The sequence below is a fragment of the Callithrix jacchus genome, chromosome 11 (assembly GCF_049354715.1).
Source record: "Callithrix jacchus isolate 240 chromosome 11, calJac240_pri, whole genome shotgun sequence".
Lineage (NCBI taxonomy): Eukaryota > Metazoa > Chordata > Mammalia > Primates > Cebidae > Callithrix > Callithrix jacchus.
Genome location: NC_133512.1, coordinates 107,389,419 through 107,414,814, shown reverse-complemented (window position 1 = coordinate 107,414,814; position 25,396 = coordinate 107,389,419). Strand labels below are relative to the sequence as shown.

At 46.4% G+C, this 25,396-nt stretch overlaps 1 protein-coding gene across 6 annotated transcripts in view; it reads left to right on the top strand.

The window, feature by feature from the left end:
• TBXAS1 (thromboxane A synthase 1) overlaps nucleotides 1-25,396 on the top strand; it is a 185,324-nt gene that overhangs the window by 113,982 nt on the left and 45,946 nt on the right. For all 6 annotated transcript variants that reach the window (XR_013524216.1, XM_002751938.7, XM_035254599.3 and 3 more), the window contains 4 exons: nucleotides 1,946-2,034; nucleotides 4,030-4,178; nucleotides 5,827-5,957; nucleotides 10,712-11,026. Coding sequence is in view for 5 of the 6 variants with exons in the window: in XM_002751938.7 (XP_002751984.2) it covers nucleotides 1,946-2,034; nucleotides 4,030-4,178; nucleotides 5,827-5,957; nucleotides 10,712-11,026 (684 nt within the window). In the remaining variant the exon portion in view is untranslated. The remainder of the gene's footprint in view (nucleotides 1-1,945; nucleotides 2,035-4,029; nucleotides 4,179-5,826; nucleotides 5,958-10,711; nucleotides 11,027-25,396) is intronic.

Sequence of the window (25,396 nt, the reverse complement as noted above, 5' to 3'; positions counted from 1 at the left end):
AGCCAATTCAGCTCTGATTTACAGAACCCCTTCACCCTCAATCTACAGGATCCACTCCTTCAGCAGAGGAGTTGGATCCCCGGTGACACAATTCTTTCCTTACACCCAGAGCATGTGGATCTGACTCGGAGGAAGCTGCAGAGGGAAGGGGTCCTATAAAATTGCATATCTTCCCAACATCCCACCAGTAGCCGCCCAGCTGCCCACTCTACCAGATGTCTCCAGCCATCAGAATGTTCCAGAGAAGTTAAGAGATTGTTCTGCTCAGAACACAAAGCAGAGAAGCAACTAAAGCCTTTCTGATGAATGATCCCTAAAAAAATCAAAATAGCAATTGTACATGGTTATCATTCATGGAAAAAAATGCAGTTTTCATTAACCTGAACCTCAAATATTTGCCTGCACTGTCTTCTCAAAAAAGTCAGTGTAAACCTGGTGTTGCGATTGACGTGTAGGGTACAGATCTCAGGAAGTGATTCATTTACCATATACCATCCATACCTGAAATAGTGTGATCCACTTAGGCCACCTTTAGGAGTGACCCTGATAAAGAAGAGACCAGTAAGGCAGGAGAGGCATATGCAAGCCCCTGTGGAACAGATGGGGAACAGTTGTCTACAAGAAGATGGGGAGCGGATAGGCACTTGTGGTCTGAGTGTTGGGTACACTGTCACAAAGAAGAGAAGAGAGATTAAACCAGCAAAAGATTGTTAGGTGAAGTCAGATTTTGCCTCAGTACAATAACATACCTTCTTACAAGCAGATTAATTTTACAACTTTTCCTAGTGCCTCAAGACTTTAAAAGGAAAGAGTGGGTATTACACAATCAGTACAGTTCAATTATTTGTCCATTCACTTAACAAATAATTACTATGTGCCAGATGCTGTTCTAGGTGCTGGAATTATAAAAATTAAAAAAAAAAAAAAAAAAACCAGACTAAAATCTCCCTGACCTCAAGAACTCAATATTCTCGTGTCAAAATCACAAAATCTAAACATAGGTTACATTTTATGTCTTTTGTGAGGAATGCTCAGAACGATGTATTAGAGCACGTTGCTTTAGCTATGATGCTATTCTAGAATGGGCACCGAGTAAAATAATTCTGCTCGATATTTTCAGCTTGGCCTTTTAATCATGCAAAAGAGAATAAAAGGTCACATGGGTGCCCAGCAGGCTCCACAAAGAATTCCACCCACCCTTTTGTTGAAGCTGAGTGCTATCTATGTGAATCTTCATTATACCATTCTACCTCTCTGTGTAGGTTAGAAAATTTTTATCATAAAAGTAATTTCCTATTAAAAAAAAAAAGAAACTCAACAATTACTCTGTGTGGGCATAGGCGGCATCTTGAACTCAAGGGTTTCCCCGTATTTGAAAGCTCAGTGGCTTAAGCACAAATGAATAACCATCCATCAGAAATGCTCTATAAATAATTTCTGTGTTAAATAAGAAGTTGAAATGAATGACCTTAGGTTCCTTTGGATACTGAGATTCAATATTCTAGTGAAAGATCTAAAATACAGTTGGAACAAACAAGCGTAGACTTGGCTTAATTCCAGAGACAGTGCACATGGATTGGGCTCTACTCACTAATGCTAACCAAATGTCATGAAACTGAGTACTGATTCTCAGTTTTGTCTAAGCACTTAATAATCATTTTCATAATTATTTCACTGTATTCACTGTAAATCTGTTCTTCTTTTTTGTTTCCAAAGATAAAAAATGCTTAAGCTAAAATAGATGTTTAAAGCTATTGTATTTTGTGAATATGAATATTTTACGAATATTTTAGGATCTTCCTCTTGAATCTTAGCCCTGTGAAAAATATCTTCCAAACAGTGTTCATTTTCCCAGAAAGCACCACATATAACCTCTTCATCTGCAGCCAATTTAGGTGTACTCCCGGCATGGTGCCCTAATTACACCTTTGTTATCCATTATCAGATGGCTCCCCTCATCAGCCAAGCCTGCGACCTTCTCCTGGCTCATTTAAAACGCTATGGAGATTCTGGGGACGCATTCGACATCCAGAGGTAAGGCTGCTGCATTACAGATGAGAAATCGCATTTTTGAATTGCTGCTTCTTGTAACTGTCCATAATTGCTGGACAATTACCTTGGGACTAGCAAACTGTGGAAACGCTAGAAGCTCATAAAAGCATGGATGGACTGTCTAATAAGAAAAGAAACCCACTTGACATGGGAAAGAAATGTGAGCAGAGCCGGGGGACGTGCGGCCTGTTGAATCTGTGGATAGATCCACCCTCTGACCTCCACAGAACCAGACACAAGCAGGACAGGCCTGGGAGGGACAGGGCCCAGGCGAAAGAGGGTTCTGGCATTTTCATGTCAAGAAAAATTGTCATGCACCTCAGCCCAGAAGCCATGACTTAATGGTGGACACCAAATTTAAATAACTGATTATCTGGCTTTTCATCATTTTATAACTAAAAGGTTTTTATTTAAAAAAAAAAAAAAAAAAAAACCTTTAGTTTAAGCTTGTCCAACCCACAGCCTGTGGGCCACAAGCAGCCTAGGGCAGCATTAATGCAGTCCAACACAAATTTGTAAACTTTCTTAAAACATTGTGAGTTTTTTTTTGTGAGTTTCCTTTTCTCATCAGCTATCATTAATGTTACTGTATTTTATGTGTGGCCCAAGACAATTCTCCTTCTTCCATTGTGGCCCAGGCAAGCCAAGAGACTGGCCACCTTTTGCTTTAGTCATTTTATGCCAAATCATGGCTTACAGCAGATAAAAAATAAAGTGGGATGGTGAATCAGCCAGAAATGGACTCATTATTATCATTGCTAATAAAATAATAACATAATCATCACCAACACTGGTATTGCACCAGTTTACACAGTCTTTTCATCCACATTTTCTCTGATTATTTTAGGATGTGTGAGTTGGCTAAAAATAAGGTGGCCTCATCAGCTATAAAAGTAAAGTAAATAGCCCTTAAGACCCTTAAATCTTCAACCATCAAGATCAGATGAAGTCAGTCAGTAGTCTCATTCTTCTTTTCACTCTAGCAGGGAAATGTGCAATCAGTTGTAGAAATGTTTTCAATAAAAGCATTCAGAATTGAAAAAGTCATCTGGAAATGTCATGTATTCCTTCATGATAACTTAGTGGTTATAGAGCTTATGTACAAGAGGAGTTAAGTGTGTGCCTACATTGAGAACAAAAATAGGCCTTTTAATTATAAAAAGATATTAATAACCCAGTTTTTAGCTTTTTGGAAAAGAATTGAATCTAATGACTTCTATAAGATAACAGAAAGGAATAATTCGAGTTTAAAATGGCCTTTTGGGGGACAGGTTTCCTATAGCCTAAGAGGTTACATTTTCTGGAGCTCCTGGCAGACACGTTTCCTTCTGTTTATTTCTAAAGTGCGGTGTGTGTTTTCTGTAATAATATACGATGTTCATGAAGCCTGCCTTAAAGTTTGTCCTGTATTTATTTGACTGTGAAGAGCCCTTGCTTTTTGTTTGTTGCTGTTAAGAAAACTATAAAATCATTAAGAGGAAGAGGGAGACAAAGTTAATAAAACTAGATAATTAGGTTGTTAATCCATGAATGACAATTTGATGTCTATCAATTAATCATTAGATTCTGGCCTGAGCTGGACCGTGCAGAGCTTTGGGTAAAGCATATAGGCATTGGATCACCTGTCTGCTCTCCTTCCCAGAGAGGAAAATGTAAAGTGTCCTTCTCAGTACTTGGCTGTGTTCTGGTTGGCCACAGCTGCCTGAAGCCCGAAGGTGGAAGAGGCAGTGCCCTCCTCCTCTCCCGGGTCTTTGTTTAGACGAACTGGCAGCCAGGTCTTTGTGTCTTCTTCTGCGCTCTGCTGTCGCTGCTCAGAGTGTCCCCTCTCCCTCCACCTCACCACAGATCTGCAGAAGCTCCTCTGCTGGGCACATCTGCAGGGTGAGGCGAGCCAGTGTAGGCAGATCCTCTGGAGGGGACATTGCAAGTAGCCCCTGCTAGAGTCCTTTCAAATCCCTGTGTTCCCATCTGCCGTAGGTGCTACTGCCGTTACACCACAGATGTGGTTGCCAGTGTCGCCTTCGGCACCCCGGTGGACTCCCAGCAGGCCCCTGAGGATCCCTTTGTGAAACACTGCAAGCGTTTCTTCGAATTCTGCATCCCTAGACCTATCCTGGTTTTACTCTGTAAGTGCAGCTACAGCCCAGGGAGGTACAATGACCCTAGTAAATTGGGCAGACCCCATGACACCTAGGGCGGCTTTTGGGGCTCTGCGCCTGCCACTGGGAAAGGGACTTGGGGTGTTCCCCTGCAGAGGCTTTGTCTTATGGAGCCACCAGTTTCCTCTTGTCAATGCCGTACGTAACCCTGGCATTGGCAATAAGTGGCCCCACCGCCATGGTCAGAACAGTAGGGACATACCATATTAGGCACTGGGTATGCATTGCCTCGCTTAGTCCCGGTAATCACCCCATGAGAAAAATATTCTTGTCCCCATTTCTCAGGTGACAAAACAGACCAAGAAAGGCTGAGCTGAGACTGGAACCCAAAGCCTTTCATTTCCTAGGGCATATTTCTTTCCTTCACCAAAATCCTCTCCAAAAGACCTCTCCACTTGAAGCCCAACACATAGAAATCCTGTGTGGTGGTTGAGTTGTTGGCTACCCATTGCTACGGGGACCAGTCTCTTCATTTTATTTTAATTGTAGATGTGAGGTTTTGGCCTCTGGCCAATTCTAGTATCTTCTTGCTTTTATGGGAGCATTGACGTGTTGTTATGATTGTTACTGATTATTGCCATGATTCTAGCCATTCTGCTGGGCTGGCAAATTCCATTCATTCCTTGACCAGTTTCATTCCCATTTCTGAGCCAATGTCCATGGGAGCCCCTGTTGCCCCTACCAGCTCTGCCCTGAAATCATGGGCAGAGCCACTGAGTGTCTAGCAGTCTCTCCCTTCACCCTTTCTGCCACTCCTGGAGGCTGCCCAGGCTGCGTCTGCCCCTTGTGCCTCGACCACGGCCCAGGCCCGTGGGGCAGGTGGCTCAGTTGTGCCATCCTTTCTACTCCTCCTCTCTGCCTCTGCAGGGCCCTCCTGCTGCATGTCGTGTTGGTTCGAGCTTTGGCTCTTGAAAATGGGCCCGTGCATTCTGAGAGCACATGTGTCTGGAGCTGTTCTCCCCACCCCAGTTCCTGTAGAGCCCAAAGCAGGGTGCACCCACCATGGAAACCAAGAAGGTCAACCCAGCCAGCGCCTCTCTCCAGGGGAGGTGAAGGGTCCCTGATGCTGGCAGCCCAGTCCCCAACACATGGCAGCAAGGGCCCATGTTGTACCTGGGGCCTGGCAAGGGAGGCACCCATAGCAGAGGCTCCTGGGAGCAATTCAGGAGGTCACTGGGGCCAATTATCCAGAGGAAAAAGATTCAAATGACCAGAAAGTTAGTAAAAAGTAAATCAGCTTCTACCATTTGCTAAGGCTTGAAACATCCTGTAATCCTTTCTCTCCTGATGAAGTACAAAGACCTTGGGTTCTCATCCCCAGGACCTGAAACATTAATTTATAAGGATGAGCTTGACCTCTAGAGGGCCAGATGGAAGTGCAGACTCGATTAATTGCACAGATGTTTATTGAGTGCTTACTATGTGCCAGGAATGGTGAGGAGCACCAAAAGGGAGCTAGACATCACCCCTGCTCTTAGAAGCAGCAGTGCGGCGGGGAGGGCAGACCTCCAAACTCCGATTCCAGGCCTGTGTTTGCTTCCTGGGAACAGGCGTCTAATGGCCCTGGTTTATTATCACCCCCTTCTCAATGCCACTTTTGTTTTTCTCTTTCAAGTATCATTTCCATCCATAATGGTCCCACTGGCCCGGATTTTGCCCAATAAGAACCGAGATGAACTGAATGGCTTTTTTAACAAACTCATTAGGAATGTGATTGCCTTGCGGGACCAGCAAGCTGCCGAAGAGGTAACGTATTTTAATAGGACACAGCCTTGAAATGGAATGGAGCCGACTCCGGCATCACTGTCTCTGTTCTTCCTCTTCCCTCCCAACCCCGCACATCACGCCATGCTGTCCTTCAGCAGTCCACCACTTACGGCTTCCAGGGACAGTGGAGAGAACAGAGGAAGGTTGGGGAAGGTCAGACAAGACAGGGAGGGTGGGAGCAGAGAGGAGAAGCCTAGAGCAATGTGTACGTCCTCTGACACGGACAGGTAGAATTAAAGCCACCCCCAAAACTCACTCTCTAGTGCCAGCATCACCCCAAGCACAGGTGAGAGCAGCCCAGAAGAATTTTCTAGGTGAATGTGCCCACATGCAATTTTCATGAGCATATTCTTTATATTGAAAACCCAGCAAGATGGAGTTTTCCAGCATGAACAGCATGCTTATTAGACAGGTCGGCAGCTGTCAGTCAACCCCGCACTCCCACTCAGCACTGAGGATGTTGCTACAAAATTCGTGGTTGAGGGCCCACTGGACTCCTTAGCACGATTCATGTGAGACCCAGCATGTTCTTTCCTCCTTGCGGATCTGCACGTTGCTTGGCACATAGTAGGAAACGAGTAAATATTTGTTGATTGACCTGGCTAAAAATAGAGGAGTTTTTTGTGGGAAGAAAGGTCATTTCAATACTGGATGTGCGTATGCATGTGTAAATCTGTGCTTTAAGGGCCTTCTGGCATTAAAGAAAGTTACTAAAAAGGAAAAACAGGGCTGAAATGGCTTTTCCTTGGCTGACTCGCGCAAGATGCAAGTTTAAAAGGGTTATTTCAAAGACTGGGTGGGTGGCTCAGAGGAATTGGCGAGGTCCAATTGTTAAGGCATTGGCCTGGAACGAAATCAGGGGTCAATTAGTGGCTTGATACACTGAGCTGCCTTGGGCAGCGACCGTGTCCTGTGCAGCTTTGCACCCTGAGAACTGTGCAGCAAATGTGTCTAGATCCAGAAGGCACCGGAAGGTATACACAAGCTCACAGCCCCTCGGCTCACACCACTGTGAACTCAACTCACATACCCTTGGAGGTGTGGGATGAAGGCAGCTGACTGGTATCGCTGCCCAGCTCTGAGGCCTAAAAGGACAGAACATTCTGATCCAGGTTCATGCTTCTCAGCAGACTGAGGATGCAGCCAGGAGGAGGAGGGATAAAGAAAGAACCATTTTTGGCTGGGCATGGTGGCTCACACCCATAATCCTAGCACTTTGGGAGGCTGAGGCGGGTGGATCACCTGAGGTCAGGAGTTCGAGACCAACCTGACAAACATGGAGAAACCCCATCTCTACTAAAAATATAAAATTAGCCTGGTGTGGTGGTGCATGCCTATAATCTCAGCTACTTGAAAGGCTGAGGCAGAGGAATCACTTGAACCTGGGAGGCGGAGGTTTCAGTGAACAGAGATCGTGCCATTGCACTCCAGCCTTGGCAACAAGAGCGACACTGCTTCTCAAAAAAAAATAAAGTAAAATAAGAACCATTTTCAACCCTCAGCATTGCTGCGAAGGGCCACCCTTTGAGAGCATTCTCTCTCTCTCTCTCTCTCTCTCTCTCTCTCTCTCTCACACACACACACACACACACACACACACTTCCCTAGCCTTGCTGTGGAATCAGGCTAAAAATTTTAAAACTGTTGCACTGAATGACTTACTAAGAGGTGAGAGGTTATTAAAGATCCAATTACTGGGATTGCCTAGAGCTTTTCCTTTTATAAACTCTAGTGCTATTTGTTTCAAATAATGAGTTGATCTGAGAAAAACCTCCCAACCACAAATCCAGGACAGCCATGTCAAGACAGAGCTATATGGTTACTAAGAAAACTTGCTTTAAAACCATCTAAAGTCTGTATACATTCCATCAAGCAGATGTGTGTTTGCGCAGTGAAAATGCGGCACAGATGTTAAAAGGTAAATATTTTCCTAAGCTCTAGCCGATGGGTGGATTAGACACCTACATCTATCAGGGTGCGTATTTTTCTTGGATAGGACCATAAACCAGCACCATTTCAGTCCTCAGTGGGCAGTGTTCAGATAGCCTCTCTGATGCAGTGTGAATAAAAGAAACCCATCCACACTAATGTTCCTCTCCAGCGCACAGGCCCTAGAGAGTGGCCTTTCCTCTGGCCTCTGTAGTTGGAAGTTAAGACAGATTTCTGCAAGACTCTGACAGCCCTTTAGCAGCCTGTCTGGGCTGGAATAAAAGGAAAGGATGCTGGCTGCTGTTTTGCCAATAGAAAAATGCCTGGTGTAAGCCAGGTGCAGTGGCTCACGCCTGTAATCCCAGCGCTTTGGGAGGCTGAGGCAGGTGGATCACTAAGTCAGAAATTTGAGACCAGTCTGACCAACATGGAGAAACCCCATCTCTACTAAAAGTACAAAAATTAGTCAGGTATGATGGCTTATGCCTGTAATCTCAGCTACTTGGGAGGCTGAGGCAGGAGAATTGTTTGAACCTAGGAGGCGGAGGTTGCAGTGAGCTGAGATCGCACCACTGCACTCTGGCCTGGAAACACAGCAAGACTCTGTTTCAAAAAAAAATACCTGGTGTAGAGGTGGCTGTGCCCTCCTTCCCATCATTACCCCTATACCACCTCAGCAAAGCCACAGCCAAGCCTCAGGGACCAGAACGGTATCACACCCTGAGGAGTTTCAGAGGGACTGGCTGAGAGGTCTGGGCATGCTCTGGGGTCCTGTGCTGCTGTCCCAGAACTGAGGGAGCAGAGGATGCTCATTTGCCCTGTGTGCCATCTTGCCCAACTCTGCCCCAGCTCTGCTCCATGGGAGCAGGGCCAGCAGTGGGACCACACCAGCCATCCAGATGTTGACCAAGCAGCAGGATGAAAACTGGGGAAAGCCAACCCTTGAGAATGCCATTTGAACGTCAGAATGAGCAGGGCCTGGGTGGAATGAGGCCAGCAACTACCCCCAACCCTTCACCATTTTCTCAGCTATGACAACCCAGCAGGCTGATGGGAAGCTGAGGACTTGCTTCCTTAGCATCAAGGTCTGTGGTACCCATAGCCTTCACCTTGAGCACTGCTAGGATCCCAGTAGGCACCATCCAAAATCACAAGGCTCGGGTGCAGTAGAGCTGCAAAGGTGCCAGCATCCAAGACTCCCGCTCAAATAGCATGCGTCTGTCATCAAACTCAACACACCCTTCCTCCAATGCACATACTGCATTACGTTTTTATCTGTTGAGTCATGGATTGCACACCTCATATGTGCTCAGCACAAAACTAGGCATGGTGTTGAGGGTGGGGTCCCGCCCAGGAGGAGAAAAAGCAACCACATGTGAAACGACAAGTCTTAAAAGATGGAATCAGACGCTCAGGTGTGTGGCATAGATTATGAATGCAATTGAAATTCAGAAGCCAATGAATTGAGAAAATGCTGCCACTAGCACAATACTGTGAATGAAATTCTAAGATTTTCCTGTTGGTGGTTCTGATACTCTCCTTTTGCCATTTTAGTCCCATAAACTTTAGAAAACAGAAATGTGCCTGTTGTCCTGCATGACATCAAAGAGCATTTCAAAGAAGGATATTCTAGGAATATGCTCTGTTAACACAGAAGAAGTTTAGAAACACTCCTATTGTTACAATTAGTAATAGTGAAAATATAAAGATATGCAAATGACTGATAAAGAGGGTGGGGGAAGAAAGCTCTACTTAAATGGGGGCAGGGGATTATGCAGAAAAAGAGGGAAGCAATGTGAAGATCTGATATGAAGACAAAGCCTAGAGACTGAAGACAGGTGTCAGCAGGCTAGTTCCCTCCCCTCGCCCCCACCTTTATTAACTTTCTACCATGTGAGGAAAACTTGTGGCTGCCCATCCAAGCCCTATGTTGCATGTAAGTGAGCAGTATAGCACGTGCTTGGTTTTCAATCTATATGATGTTTTCATTGTTTTATTGTTCGAAAATGAACCACCAACCAACAGTACAAAAATGTATAAAGTAAAATATAAAAGCCCCCCTCCTGGTGTTCCCACCTCCTCCAGCTCATTGTGAACCCGTTGGGTGGGGACGTTGCTAAAAATTCTCTATGCATAGACAGATATACATGATCATATATATAGTACATTTGCTGTTTTTGCAGAAATGAGAGCCACTGTGCATACTGTTCCATGACCTGCTTTGGTTCTTATTTTATTTTTATTTTAAGACAGAGTCTTGCTATGTCACCCAGGCTGGAGTGCAGTGGCGCGATAGCTCGCTGCAGCCTCTACCTTCTGGGTTCAAGTGATTCTCCTGCCTCAGCCTCCCAGGTAGCTAGGACTACAGGCATGCGCCAACACTCCTGGCTAATTTTGTGTGTGTGTATTTTTATTAGAGACAGGGTTTCACTATGTTGGCCAGGCTGGTCTTGAACTCCTGACTTGTGATCCTCTCCTCAGCCTCCCAAAGTGTTGCTTTGTTTTACTTAACAAAGCGGCTCAATGACTTTCAAATCAGCCTGGATAGAATGGCCTCTGCCTTGCTCAGGGCAGCATCCTACACTGCTCTTCACTGCCCCAGAATCTGCCTGACGAGTACTATACTGAGGGACATTCAGGTGGCTTCCAGGTTCTCACCATCCCAGATAACTCAGCAGCGAGGAACCTTGGTACATACTGAGCATTTCAAAAGCTACACCTTCCTCCTTTGTTCTCCAAGAAGCCTCACTGTTAATGACTGACTGCAAGGCCAAAATGTGCATTTTTCTGCTTGTGTCCCTTAGAGGCGGAGAGACTTCCTCCAAATGGTCCTGGATGCCCGACATTCTGCAAGTCCCGTGGACGTGCAAGACTTTGACATTGTCAGAGACGTCTTCTCCTTTATCGAGTGCAAGCCGAACCCTTCCCGGCAACACCAGCCCAGAGCCTTGGCCAGGCCTTTGACGGTGGATGAGATTGTGGGCCAGGCCTTCATATTCCTCATCGCTGGCTATGAAATCGTCACCAACACACTTTCTTTTGCCACCTACCTACTGGCCACCCACCCCGACTGCCAAGAGAAGCTTCTGAGAGAAGTGGACCTTTTTAAGGAGAAACATGTGAGTACAAATTGGGTCTAGTTGTCCATGGGATATCCATAGGACAATTGATTTTGTGTTTGTGGAAGCGAAACTTATTTTTAATAACTCGCTAATATCACATTCTAAGCTTAGAAGATGAAATAGGGTCATTGTTCAGCTTCTCCTGCTCTCCGGGTTAGCAAGTGAAATGGAATGTTGAGAACAACCACCACAACAGAAAGACACATTGTGTCTGCACCTTCACTGTCTGGGGTAGACCGTGAAGCCAGGTCTGGCTGGAGGAAGCTACAGAGGTCCAGTCAGGCCCAAAGGGCAGGGATTGGGAGAGAGTTATGGCTTCCTGATTTCTGACTTGGAGCTGCTACACAGAGGGAGGCAGGTGTGAGCCAGAAAAAAGAGCCACACTGGAGGCCAGGCGCGGTGGCTCACACCCTGTAATCCCAGCACTTTGGGAGGCCAAGGCGGACAGATCACAGGGTCAAGAGATTGAGACCATCCTGGCCAACATGGTGAAACCCCATCTCTACTAAAAATACAAAAATTAGCCCGGTGTGGTGGCACATGCCTCTAGTCCCAGCTACTCGGGAGGCTGAGGCGGAATGATCACTTGAACCGGGAGGCAGAGGTTGCAGTGAGCTGAGACTGCGCCACTGCACTCCAGCCTGGCAACAGAGCAAGACTCTGTCTCAGGAAAAAAAAAAAAAAAAAAAAATAGAGAGCCAAGCTGGAAGGCAGGAGGGGACAAAAGGACAGGCCAAGCTGGAGCCAAACTGAAGACCAGGAGCTGAGGAGGAGGCTCACAAGTGGAATAAGGGAAGATGGGGCCCATCAGTGCCCAGGCCAAATTCTGGGCCTTTCTTCTAGATGAGGCCCCCTTGGTCACTTGTAGTGGATATAACGAGGGTGCTGAGCAAGGCTACTTTATCACCTCACTTTTTCCTCTGGATGCTTGTATGTGTATAACTGACTCATGAGCTGTTAAAGAGATTCATTTTTAAAATCTGTGCTCTCAAAGGAAAACCACCACAATGGAATCCTTGCTATTATATTCTGGTATAATTGCTATTACATTCACAGTTTTTGAAGGTAGTCTATTCTGTTACTGGAACCATCAAAAAAAGTTTCAATTAACCAAAGACTGTTTCCCAGGAAATTCTGGTTCTTTATCCTACTGGGAAAGTAAAGGCAAAATTAGTGTCTCTTCTTCACAGCAGTTTTTAAATATTTGAAAACTGCGTTCACTGTGTTACTAATTAATTGTCTCAACTTTAGACTCAACATGAGCTTATGGTCAACTTCAGGTTCTAAGTAGCTATGGGCCCTTCCAGACGCTGCTTATACAATTGATTTACTGGGCCTAGACACAAGAGTTTTTATTTATCCTTATTACTGTTCAAGTCAGTCAAAATAATTTTGAATCTTGATTCCGCCATCTGTTATATTAGCAATTCCTCCAGCCTCGTGTCATCTGAGACTTACTAAGCATGTCTCCTATTTCATCCAAGTCATTGATTAAAATGTTGAACAGGACAGGACTTCCCTCCAGATTGACATTGATTCATTAATCAATATTCTTTGGGCATGGAATCTCAACAAGCCATGAATCCAAATAACCCTGCTACCCATCTTATTCTGTTTTATACATAGTGGTGTGTCTATTTGTTCTTGAATTGAGGAAAGGGGAGAGGGAGGAACCAAAGGTGACTGGGCTGCATTAATGCAAAAGAAGTGAAAGCAGCTGGAGGAAGGCAGTCTATTACGATGCACTCAGTTGCAGATAACGGAACCCCAACCCAACTGATTTAAGCAAAATAAAAACAAGCAAAAAGACTCATAAACGTGTATTTCGAGTACACTTAATTGAGCAGCTCAGGAATAGACATGTCTCCAGGCAAATCTTTGTCTAGGTCTCAAACTGGTGCACAGGCCCGTTTCTGTGTCCCCAGTTCTTGGCTGTTCTTTCTTATATTGGCCCCATCCTCCATCATGCTCTCTGTTCAAAGCCCCAAGAAGCCTGTCAAGAGTGTCTGGGACTGCACACTTCCTTGCTGGTAACCAATGGAGAAGAGAGGGTCTGCGGCTTAAATTTCCCAGCCAGAGTCATGAGGGTCACTCTGACGGGAATACGCCCATTCTAGAACCAACTCTTGCAGCAAAGGGAATGGGAGCCTTGATAGGGTTACACCAATCAGACTCCACCCCTAAGTCAATCATGTTCAAGTCACATGACTGAAAATGTGGGAAGGTGACGTCTCAAAGGAAGCTTAGCATGCTATACCAGGAAGGCATTAGAGGGAAGCTCAGCAGTCTGGTCTCAGTAAACCAGAAAGCACATCAAATTAAGGACTCGAAGCATCTAAAGAGTGCCCAGCAGTGTAGCAGATATGGCAGAGGCTAGGATATGGGGCAGAAGCTCTAAGAGACAGAAATTATGACCCTCACCTTGCAGGAATTTAATTGACTATGAAAGTGTCTCCCTTCCAACCACAGGCCTGCAGGCAATAGAAGGCAGCAGATAATCAGGTCTAGAATGTGTGGTGTCACTTAGAGAAGCAGGGGGCCATAGGAGTTTGTCCCACCAGCTGTAACCATAGTCACATCCAGTTATGTTGATCTGCCAGGAGGACACAGCAAGTGTTTCCATTCAAAGGCCGTCATGCATGCACCGTTTACCTCTGGCACTGCCTTACCTGGCCATGACCTCATGGAGGGTGTTGTCTTACCAAACCCTGGCCTCCTTCAATCCCCGAGCCTGGGAGCAGGGCTTCTCCTCCCAGAGGACCACATATTAGGCCGGGTGAGGTGGCTCATGTCTATAATCCCAGCACTTTGGGAGGCTGAGGTCCGTGGATCACCTGAGGTCAGGAGTTCGAGACCAGCCTGACCAACATAGTGAAACCACATCTCTACTAAAAATACAAAATTAGCTGTGTGTGGTGGCTGTAATCCCAGCTACTTGGGAGGCTGAGGCAGGAGAATTGCTTGAACTCGGGAGGCAGAGGTTGCAGTGAGCAAAGAGCACACCATTGCACTCCAACCTGGGCAATAAGAGCAAAACTTGGACACACACACACACACACACACACACACACACACGCAAAGGACCTCATGTAATTATGGGGCTGTACAGAGAATGTTGCAAGGCACTGAGACCCCTCGGACAAACAAACAGATTATAGCAGGTCAAATTTTTCAAAGTTTCATGTGCATAAAACCATATGGGAAGACTGCTTAGAATGCATGTTCCACAGTCCTGACCTCAGGGGTTCTGATTCCATAAGTCTGGGTTGGGGCCCAGGAACCTGCATTTTGTTTTATTTTGTTTTTATTTTTTTGAGATTTTTTTTTTGAGTTTCACTCTATTGTCCACGCTGGAGTGCAGCGATACAATTCTGGCTCACAGCAACCTCCACCACCTGAACCACATTTTAAATAAATGTTTCCAATGATTCTGATGCAGGTGGTCCCTGGTTCCACCTTAAGACAACCTTAGACTCTCATGGGCTCAGATCCCTCTTCTAAGAAAAAAAGCAGGAGCCAAAGCTCTCCTAAGCCAGGCAAGCCCCCAAGGTGATTTTCTTTCTGTATGTAACAGCTGGTGGTAACAGTCTCTGAAAAATGGGAGCATCTATAGCTGTCTTTTTAAAATGTACATTTTGGTAGTCACAATAACGCTGCTTGGCACACCCACTCAATGAATATTGGTGGGTTTTCTTTTTTTCTTTCCTTTCTTTCCTTCTTTTATTTTTTAAATTTTTTTCTTTTTTTACTATAATCAGAGCTCTGTTAATATGGGCCATCTGTCAGGACATGGAAATGCAGATTAGATGTTCACACATTAGATATTTTCCTGAAAATATTCCTGAAAATTTGCATGTAAAGTATGACTTGTTACAATTTTCCTGCTGGTTTCCATTCAACAAATATTTCTTGAGTGCCAGTTACTGCCAGACTCTGGGGCTCCAGCCCTACGCATGAGGGTGTTCTGGTCTAGCTCTTCTGTGACATCCTGTAGAGCATCCCCAGGCCTCATTAGATGGCCTTCCCTTGTATTTGTCAATGAGATTGCTTAATTTGAGGTCTAGAGTTTCTTCTCCTCAAGCCATTTCTTTCATAATAATGCACCATGAGAATCTGACAACAGCTACATCCCTCCCTCCAAGAAAGAGAACAGATATGTGTGTGTGTGGCATCAGTTCAGACTCTTCTGTGGACAGTGATAGAAAATCCAGTCCAGATTGGCTCAGGGAGCTTACTGACCCCTATAACTGAAAACTCCAGAGGGCAGATCTACCTTCAGGTATGGCTTGATGCAGGGGCTCAACCCCTGTCCCTGGGACCCAGGTTGTTCCCTCTCCGCATCTTGCAGCTCCAGTAGCTCTTGGCATACTCCCTTCTCAGGCAGAATCTCCCATAGGGGTTTCAAGACAGCTGCATAACTAGTGTTTTGAACAGTCTGAACTCAGTGAAGTACCAACTTGAAATCATTCGGTGGTTTTTTTCCATGTGTTTCCTTTAAATGTGCTCTGATTAATCTCCTTTTCCTGTCCGTGATGATACCTTGTACAGATCTTAATGATTTCTGGTCATTTCTGGGTGCATTAAAAAGTCCAGGCCAGTCTGGTCCAGATGAAAACTCCAGTCTCAAATCCAGTCAGTGCTCTTCTGTTCTCTTAGCTCTGGCCAACCTGTGGCCTGAGGATGCCACCCTGGAGAGGAGTGGCCTGTTTTTTCCCCTCATTCTACTCCTCCCCCTTCCTGTTGGGCCCCTTTCTCCTCCAGGAGTGGGGCCTGTGAACAGATCCCCAAATCCTGCCTACCTGGGGCTGCCCTCAGTGCCTCCCCCGAGAGGCTTCTGATGTGGGGTAGTTGCAAGATGTATTCAGAGGACTCCCAGGTCTGATGTCCTCACTGCGTAACTCCCTGCCAGGGAGACCAGCTCCAGCTACCACCACCAGCTCCTGCCCCAAGGCAGCTAGGTGGAGAATCTTGAGCTAGATGGCTCCAGCTTCCATGCCTTCCCCAGCATCCATCTGGACCATGGGAAACACAACACGGGGCCATACCCACAGTGGCCAACTTCTGCCTGCCCCTTCCTCCCTCCACCCTGCAGTGTCTCTCCAAGTACTTTTCCTTTGCTCAAATAGGCATAGGGCACATCAGCAATTCTGCTGCATGAGCAGATGGCTGAGGAGAATGTCCCGCTTCTGTGAGTGACTCTGTTGAAGACCCCTATCCCTGGCTTGGGATTGGGGAGGACCTTCTTCCCTAGGCCAATGACTCCTTGCTCTAAGTTTTCCTTAAATACCTCTAATGTCTCTATAAGCAGAGGATGGGGGTAGGAGAGAGCAGGTTCCAGTTCAATGAGAAGAAGCAAGAGTCTCTTTCCTGGAAGTATCAGCAAAAGCCTCACAGGATCTCAGTGACCTCAAGAGAGTCATGCACCCACCCTCAACCAATCCCTGGACCCCAAGGGAATATCATGGCCTGATTGGCTTAGACCTAGGTCATGTGCCCCATCCCTGGAGTTGGTGTCTAGGTGAGGCCTTTACCAAACCACTGATATCTCGACTGGAGGAGAGGTGGATCCCCAAATCTCTGTTACTAGAAGTGGGGTAAATAGCTCTTGGGTAGGAAACAATGTGTCTGCCCACCCATGTACATAGAATCTGTGGCCCCTAGATTAGAAGCTCCCACTTCCCAGTTTCCTATTACATGATCACGCTCACCTTCCCTCTGAACTTTTAAAATCCAGCTTGCCAAAATAGAAAGTATAAGTCTGGCAGTGCCTGGAACAGCCTGCTCTTGCGTATTTCTTGCAAATGATGTGGCCACTTCATCCCAAGTTTCCTGTGATTTCTGCAGGGCCAGTTGGTCCAGCTCAGCAGTTTTGCCTTATTGCATCCTTCACCATTTGACAAGTGAAAATGTCAGGCATGAAAGTCAATAATTCAGATGCTCTACTTTTAGCAGTTCCAAACCCCTGGTGCACATAAGGATGCTCAAAGGTCTTCTTCACTATCGGAGATTGCCTCGATGCACGTTTTAGAACCTGCACCTTCTGTCTGGCAGCATCCCAGCTCTCATCCCATATGGCCTTGGTTGCCTTTCTTCTTTCAGGGTATAGATTTTGGTTCCACCTCCTAAAACAGTTACGATTTTTTTTTTTTTTTTTTTGAGACAGGGTCTTGTTCTGTTGCCCAGGCTGGAGTGCAGTGGCACAGTCTTGGCTCACTGCAACCAGCCTCGGCCTCCCTGGTTCAAGCGATTCTCCTGCCTTAGCCTCCTGAGTAGCTGGGATTACAGGTACATGCCACCACACCTGGCTACTTTTTATGTTTCTAGTAGAGACAGGATTTTGCCATGTTGGTCAGGCTGGCCTTGAGCTCCTGGCCTCAAGTGATCCACCCGCCTCAGCCTCCCAAAGTGCTGGAATTACAGGCATGAGCCACCATGCCCGGCCTCAATCTACTTTCTAATGCATGCCTCCAGACTGATTCCTTCTGGGCCACATGTGTTTTCTTCCAAATCATCTGGTTTGGGAATTTTATCTGGTCTCCCCTCCTCTTGTCCCACCATCAAAATTCAGTTTAAAAGCTCTGTTCTTAAGTCCTCCAATCTCTTGGAGAACTCTATTTTCCCATGTTGCCTTGGTCTATGGAAAAGGAAGTACATTGAGTAAATTCAATAGTGGAAAAGTGGTAAAAGCTTTGTACCATTTGTACCACTTATAAGTGAAGCTGAAAAAAACCACACCATTTATTTAATGAGGCCTTTGTTATATGGATGCTTCCTTGTGTTCTCATGTAATTTTGAAAAGATGAGAGAGGGAAAAATAACAACCCTTTTTCATATAAATTGTATCTGCTATAGCTTCAGTGTTCCATGTTGAAATTACTGACTTTTGATCTGGCTAAAGCATTTTCTTTTCTTCTCTTTGGTGCCGGACCGTGCCAGCCAAAAATTTATGACCCATTTTCCTTCTGCTTAATTGTTGTTATAAATCTGCTGTGCAGAACCCAGTTGTAAATTTATCACAAACTGGATTGGATTGATATACAGCCTCTCTTTAGGATAATTTGAACACAGTTATGCCTTAGAAGGAAGGCCAGATTCTTAAAACTTCTCTTGAGGAGCTGCTTTGTAACCATTATAAATATCTAATTAAAACACAACTTACTCTCCTTTTTCTCTGAAGGATAAAAGAACATTCTGTGCTGGTTATTTCAGCTGATTAGCTCACGCTGCTATGTGAGCAAAGTTGAGGGTTTGTTCCTTGAAGCAGTCAGAGGATCTCCAAGAAAAAAAGCATATTCTGTGCTTACAAAAAAATAGCCATTTTACCCCCAACTAGCTATTTCATGAATATACATCATTTGTCACAGGGGAAGGGTTGGGCAGGAAAAAAAGTGAATAGCTTAACACAAATTTATCCTCACTATGGAAAAAAAAAATGTCTCCCCACATGGATCTCACCCAGGGAGTAGGGGATGGTTTACTTTGAAATCAAATAAAAAACTAGAAATGGTTTTTTTCCCCATGGGTAGCGTTTCCTCTCCTTTGCCCAGGTCTGCTGGGCTACCCAACAGTTAGTGAGGAGTAAATTCAGGAATTCCCCATCAATTCAATCCCCCAGCCACACAGGGCTGGGGGGTGCTGCTGAGTCCCCGCCTTCTGACAGACCCCATAACAGCACAATGGGACAACAGAGCATGAAGCCACAGGGACAAGGGAATAGGGAAAACAGAAGATACCTTACAGCCCTAATGCTGAAATCTAAAACAAAGACAGCGACACTGCAGCATGGGAGAAGTGGCAACAGGCTCCAGCCCCAGACCGCAGTTAGGGCACAGCAAAGTTTACCGTGCATGGGAATCACCTGGGAGTTGTTAAATCTGCAGATTTTGATTCAGCAGATCTGTGACCAGCCTGAAGGGTCTGCATTTCTTTTGTTGTTGTTGTTGTTTTGAATATCACTCTGTCTGCCAGGCTGGAGTGCAGTGGCGCAATCTCGGCTCACTGCAACCTCCGCCTCCCAGGATCAAGCGATTCTCCTGCCTTAGCCTCCCAGGTAGCTGGGATTACAGGCACGTGCCACCATGCCCAGCTAATTTTTGTATTTTTCGTAGAGATGGGATTTCACCATGTTGGCCAGGCTGGTCTTGAACTCCTGACCTCAGATGATCCACCCGTCTCAGCCTCCCAAAATGTTGGGATTACAGGTGTGACCCACTGTGCCTGGTCAAGAGTCTGCATTTCTAACCAGCTCCCAGGTGATGGTGATATTGCCAGTCCACGGCTCACCCTATGTACAAGGAGCCAGATTCTGAACCATAAGCGCTGTGTCTCTCACATGTGCTGGATGTAGCAAGTATGTGTTCCTGGTGACACTTAACGTGCTCATGTTCTGCAGTAGTTTACCTTTTGCTAATAAATCTCAATGGTTTCATGATTATTCCATAATCAGGATGGCACTGAGTTTATTGAGCGATGCAGGAATGACCCAATCCTAATACATTTTAGAAGTGTATTAATCCTAAATGAAGCCTAAAGTCATCTGTTTCCTTAAATAGTTTTCTCCATGGTGGGGGGCTAGGGGGAGTTTTGAGTTGATTTGAAGTCATTTTCAAAGCAGCTGAAGATGGCAGCCTGAGCTTTCTGTCAGGACATGTGTGTACACTGGAGACCCATCACATTCAATGGTGCCCATCAGGCCAACCCTTTTAAGCAGGGAGCTCCACCTGGCCCCTTAGCTCCCCTACTCCCCTATGCCCCTTGGATATGTGGGAGGCCATGCCAAAGTACTATAGCCAATGAAAATGTCCCCTGATGCCATTTCTTTGGTGGCCTAGAACAGACTCTGTGTTATTTTCATTAGAGGAAGGAACTTAGCAGGGGACCTTGGAGATGTATCCAAGGTCCCCACCTCCTGTCTTTTCTGGAAGCATCTGACCCTGGGAAGTAGCATCCTGACAACTAATATCGGGGCAAAGGAGTCTTCCCAGCCCACAAAGAGGGGCCTCTCTGGGTTTGTCTCTGAAATTCTATTTTGGAAGTTAGGATTTGTGGTCACTGCTACCAATTCACCAACTCCCAGGACACAGGATACTAGGGACTTCTGTGCCACGTCAGTGGACAACTCAGGAGTTTCCAAAGCAAGGTGACCGATCAGTCTGGATCAGGTGGCAGAGCCTCAAGTTCTAACTAACCATTTAGTGACTATGCACACAAAATTACGTAGAGATCCGGGCCATTCTGGAGACACCTGAGGGAAGGTAGGCTGTGCCTCCCAGGGGCCACCTGGGCTGCGAATGGGTGCCAAGACCTTCCTCGGCCACTACCCAGGATCCCAGACTCCTCCACATCCCCTGGAGACAGCCAAAGCCCATGCCCACAGTAACCCGTAGGGAAACTGACCCCCTTTGCCTGGAGCCTCTCCCAAGAGCCTCAGGGTGGCAGCCAGGAGCTCAGAGAGCTGCTGCGCCTCTCCCTGTCCTCCCTCTGCCTCTCATCGCACCCCACTTCTCTGTTTTCTTTCCTCTTTCCTCTCTTCATTGTTCACAGCACTATTTCATCTCCTTCCCCTCTTTCTTCCCTTATTCTTGTTCTGACTCTATTCCCCAGGTCCAGAGAGGCCCAGAATCTTTCCTTCCCCTGCTCCACCTCCTGACCCATTGCCCCCTCTCCTCCCCGCCAGCCCCGGGGCCCCTGGTCATCCCAGAAGCCTGTAAGTGCACGCAGCAGCCAAGGCCCACACGCCTGCAACGGAGAGGGCACAGGGGAGGCAGGGCGGAGAGCAGGCAGAACTTGCAAGTTTTTTTTCTGGGCTGTCTGGCTTAATCGAGTGCAGCACTTCAGCACTTTGAATTTTTAGCAATTAATGCCCCAAGTCCCCTCCCTCCGAGTCCCTGCAGAGCAGAGGGAGGGGCACCTGCAAAGAGATGTCCCTCCCGGGAATGGGCCACACCAATCATCGTGTATGTGGTGCCTTTCATGTAGCAAATCAGAGTCGTTCATATTCAATAGCTGGGTCTATAGAGGGGCCAAGCTTTGCTAAGCAAATAAGCTGGTGGGATTGGTTCACATCCATCCAGAAAAGCAAGAATGAAAAATAAACTTGGGAAAGTCAACTCCACAGGTGAAGCTCAGTTTTCTGTGGGTCTGCTTGGCACTGAGCTAGATTCATGACTGAATGGCTCATTTATTTAACTATTGCACACATTGTGGGCTCTTAAAACATCAGAAGAATGGGTTTTATTCCCAACAATTAGCTCTTGAAATAAAAGAACAAACACACTTTTTTTTAACTTCCCCAGACTCTGTTGACCGAAGTCACTTTCACACCAGTGGATTGGAAGCTTCAAAATGGTATCATCTGGTAGGAATTTAAAGACTTCTTGTCCCCAGAAAACCTTTTTTCATCACTAGGCTTACAGTTTTCCATTGGGAGGGCCTGGCTTTGTTTTGACACATGATCCGCTATTAACACTCCCACTCATCTTGGGAGGGGGATATCATCAAGTCCCATCTAGGATGTCAGCCCCACGAACAGGAAGCCCCATCTGCTGGGTACCTTGGTAGGTTCCAGGGCTGAGCACAGTGCCTGGCATGTGAGAAATACGTGTTGAGAAAAGTTAGTTCACTCCTTCTTTTCTAACTAGAGACGAACTCCAAGCACAGATTTGAGGGGGGATGTGCAGGGAGGCACAGTGGATAAAGATGTGGGTTACTGCACCGGGCAGGAAGGGGTCGGTGGAGTCAAGGGGTCAGTGTAGTCAAGGAGAGAAGGGCATTGCTGGGAGAGATGGAGGCAGGTTGAAGGCAATGCTTGGAGTCCCTACAGTCCTACAATTGCAGTGCAATTGCCCAGTCATATCATGCCAAGAAAAGGAGGGAGCCTCAGCCCTTGGCCTCTGAGGGACCTTTGGGGACATCTAGGGTGGCTTCCCATCCAGGACAGATACTAGAAAGGTCATGAGGCTGGCCTTGCATGCTGCTGGCAACAAGAAACTTACCAGCCTGTCCCCTGCTGCTGCTATGGTCCGCCTCCTCTTTCAGCTCATGGTAGTTGAGCATCTACTAAATCAGCAAATTAATAGCTTCTGCCTGGGGGCAACTTCCACACTCCACTAATAGCCAATCACTGGGCACCTCAGAGCCCAGAGAGGAAGGAAAATTGGAAAATCAGTCTAGAATAAGGGACCTTTCCAAAATGTGTGCTTATGGCCCAGACACTCCTTTCACCCTGGGTTTTCTGGAAAGTCTATTTTGCCCCAGGACTGTGGACAGCATTATGTTTTGTTTAGTGAGTTTTCTTTTTTTTTTTTCTTGTTAGATTATGTTTTATAACTGAATATGGCTTGTGTGAAAGTATCAGCTACCAGTGCCTGTTAGTCCAGCCATATAAATATTCCAGATCAGAAGAGAGGTCTGACTCCTCCTGTGAATTGCAGTGCATAAGTTTATAAAGTTAAGCATTTCGAAATCTGTCTTTAAAATTTAAATATTTAGATTGAGTCTCTAGGATACAAAAGGCAATTCCTGTTTCTCACTCACTTAATTTGATTTTTTTTTTCTTTTGGTCGCACAAGTTGTTTTTCAAAGCCTCATTCCTTGAATGTTCCCTATAGGAGGAATGTAATTAAACTCCACTGGCCTCCCCTGCTGGGACCAAACAGGGGCCGGAGCCGTGGGGAGCATAAAACAGATACCCTGCAACAGAATCCTTATTAGAAAGATGAGAAGAGAAGCAACTTCCCTCTGGTGATGAACAAGAAGTTTTAGAAGCCACCCAGGCTCTTTTTGCAATGGGCTTAGTCTCCAAGACATTCTAATTAGTAATTGAAGACTGGAAGGAAGGGGATAAACTCCTCACCTCCCTCGCTGTAGGCAGGAACTTCAACTGGATGAGTAACTGGTTCAAGTGGCTGGAGGGAGGGTGGTTCCTGAAAACAAACCGACTTTCACGACAGTGGCATAGCTAGATACCCCGGCCCCCGGTTGTCACGGTTTTTGTGGTGCCGCTTCTTAAAGGCAGTTCTCACCCCTCACCAGAGGCAGGCATTGCTTCTCTCTGGGACATTCAGCTGGCACCAGAGCAAAGAAGCTTGTGCTGAGAGATGGCTCCTCCTCACACTGGGCCAAGCTGGACTTCTCTCCCACCAAAGAGCATGCTTCCCACCAAGAGAGAAGGTGGAAAGATCCCAGCAGGGAACCCTGAGACCGGGGTGCTAGCGTCCACCCCGCCATGAGAGCACACGGGGGCCCTGAGCTGGCACCCACTGGCAATGTGACATGGATCACTCACATAATCCCTTCCTTAGTTTTTCTGTCTGTAAAATGGGGACAGTAACATTATGTAGCTCATAAGGTTGTCACCAAGATTAAGTGAGTTAAGAATACAAGTGCAGTGTTTGAACAGTGCCAGCATTACAGACGTGTAACTACTCTCATTCCCCTCTCTGTGACTCAGTTTCATTATCTGTAAAAAAAAAAAAAAGATTGGACTAGACCTCTTCTCCACTGTTGACGATGATGATGATGATGATAAATAAATATTTATATACCAGACCCTAAACTAAACAAAAGTTAACTTGATCCTCACAATAGCTGTGTGAAGTGGGAGTTATCACCAACCCCGTTTCTGTGGTGGGGAAGGAGAGGCTGGATTAGTCAGGGATCTCCAGAGGAACTGAACCAGTAGGACAGAGACAGAAAGACATTTATTTTCAGGAATTGGCCCATGTAATTTATGGAGTGTGGCAAGTGTGATGTCTGTAGCGCAGTCTGGCAGTTTGGACACCCAGGCAGGAGTCAACGTTGCAGTTGAGACACAGAATTTTTTCTTCTCCAGAAAACCTCAGATTTTGCTCTTAAGGCCTTCCACTGATCAGTGAGGCACACCCATATTATGGAGGGTAATCTCCTTAATGTCAGCTGATTTTAAGTGTTAACCATATCTACAGAAGGTCTTCACAGCAATCCTGGGATTCATGTTTGATTAAATAACTGCACACTACAGCCTAACCAAGTTGATGCAAAAGGCTAACCATGGTAAATAACTTGAGAAGCTAAGGTAGTGCCGTAGGATGGGACCTAGGTTGGATTGGTACTTATGTCTCCCAACCCCATAGTCTGTGTTCTTTTCCACCTTGTCTCTAATATTCCATGATTCCGTGGTTCTAATGCCATTCCTCAGCGCTGTGCTGTTCCTGCCTGACCAAGTGGCTCAATGGTGGCTCTGGCATTCATAGAAAGGGGATTTCAGGGCTGCCTGCTGGGGAGGGATGGTTGAAGCTGTGTCTGCACTGCTCCTTCACAGCACTGAGAAAATGCCAGTCATCCAGGAGGACCGGGCAGCCCTGTCCTCGTCACAGTGCCCATACCCTCATTGGTCACCTTTACAGGCATCATCGGTGATCTGTCATCCAGGCTCTCAGCCCGGAGGACAGTAAGTTTCCCCGGAAGGTCCTGGGCTTGTTGGGGCTTCTCCCACTCTTACCATGTCTTTTTCACAGTCCATCTTCTGAGTTTCTGAATTATCTTTCTTCATGGTCCATGAGGCACAAGATGAAGAGTGCATGGGCTCCCCTGACGTCCCTGCCTCCCTGACGCTTAACCTACTTAGGAAAGAACATTCCTGAAACAGAGACGTCACCCCCAGGGTTGCTTTCTACCAAAACAGACACCCTGCTTGGTGCCTTTCTCACTGCCATTTGTAAATGATCTTGTCTCCTTCCTTGGAGAAAGTTTTTCAGCCATTTCAGGCTTTCTCTTTGGGTTCCATCCCTCTGGGATTTTTCACAAATTGCATCCCTTGTAGTTCATTTTCACTGTGTTTCTTGTTAGGGAACATTCAACATGCACCCGAGACATTGGCATGCCGCCCGATTGCCTCCAGCCTCCCCTCTGCTCATCGCCAGAGCTGCCTCTGCACAGGGATGTCACTCTCCTCCCACTCCGGGGCCTCTGTCAGCGGTCAGGCTTGATGCTGTAGCCAGCCAGCCTTTCACTGCTGCCCAGTCCCATATTCATCTCCATTGAGAAAAGTCCTTGGGAGCCAGGGACCAGCCCTGCACACTGAGATCCTAAGATCAGGGCGGCTCCCTGCACTCTCACCTGGAAGGAGATGGGATTAGCCACCCTCATCAAATTCCCCAATTCTCTCACTGAAGCAGGCCAATCCTCGGTTTGAATGGGGAATCAACTCAGGGTTTTACAGTAGATGCCAGCCTTTCTATAGGTAGCATCTGACAGCAAGAGACTCTAGAACAGCTTAAACTCCTGTGTGTGCCTCTCCTATGCACGCCACCAATCAGACCAAAGGCCACATGCCAACCAAGGCCCTAGAGCAGCCAGGGGTATTTCCATGTCCTCAAGAACTTTCAC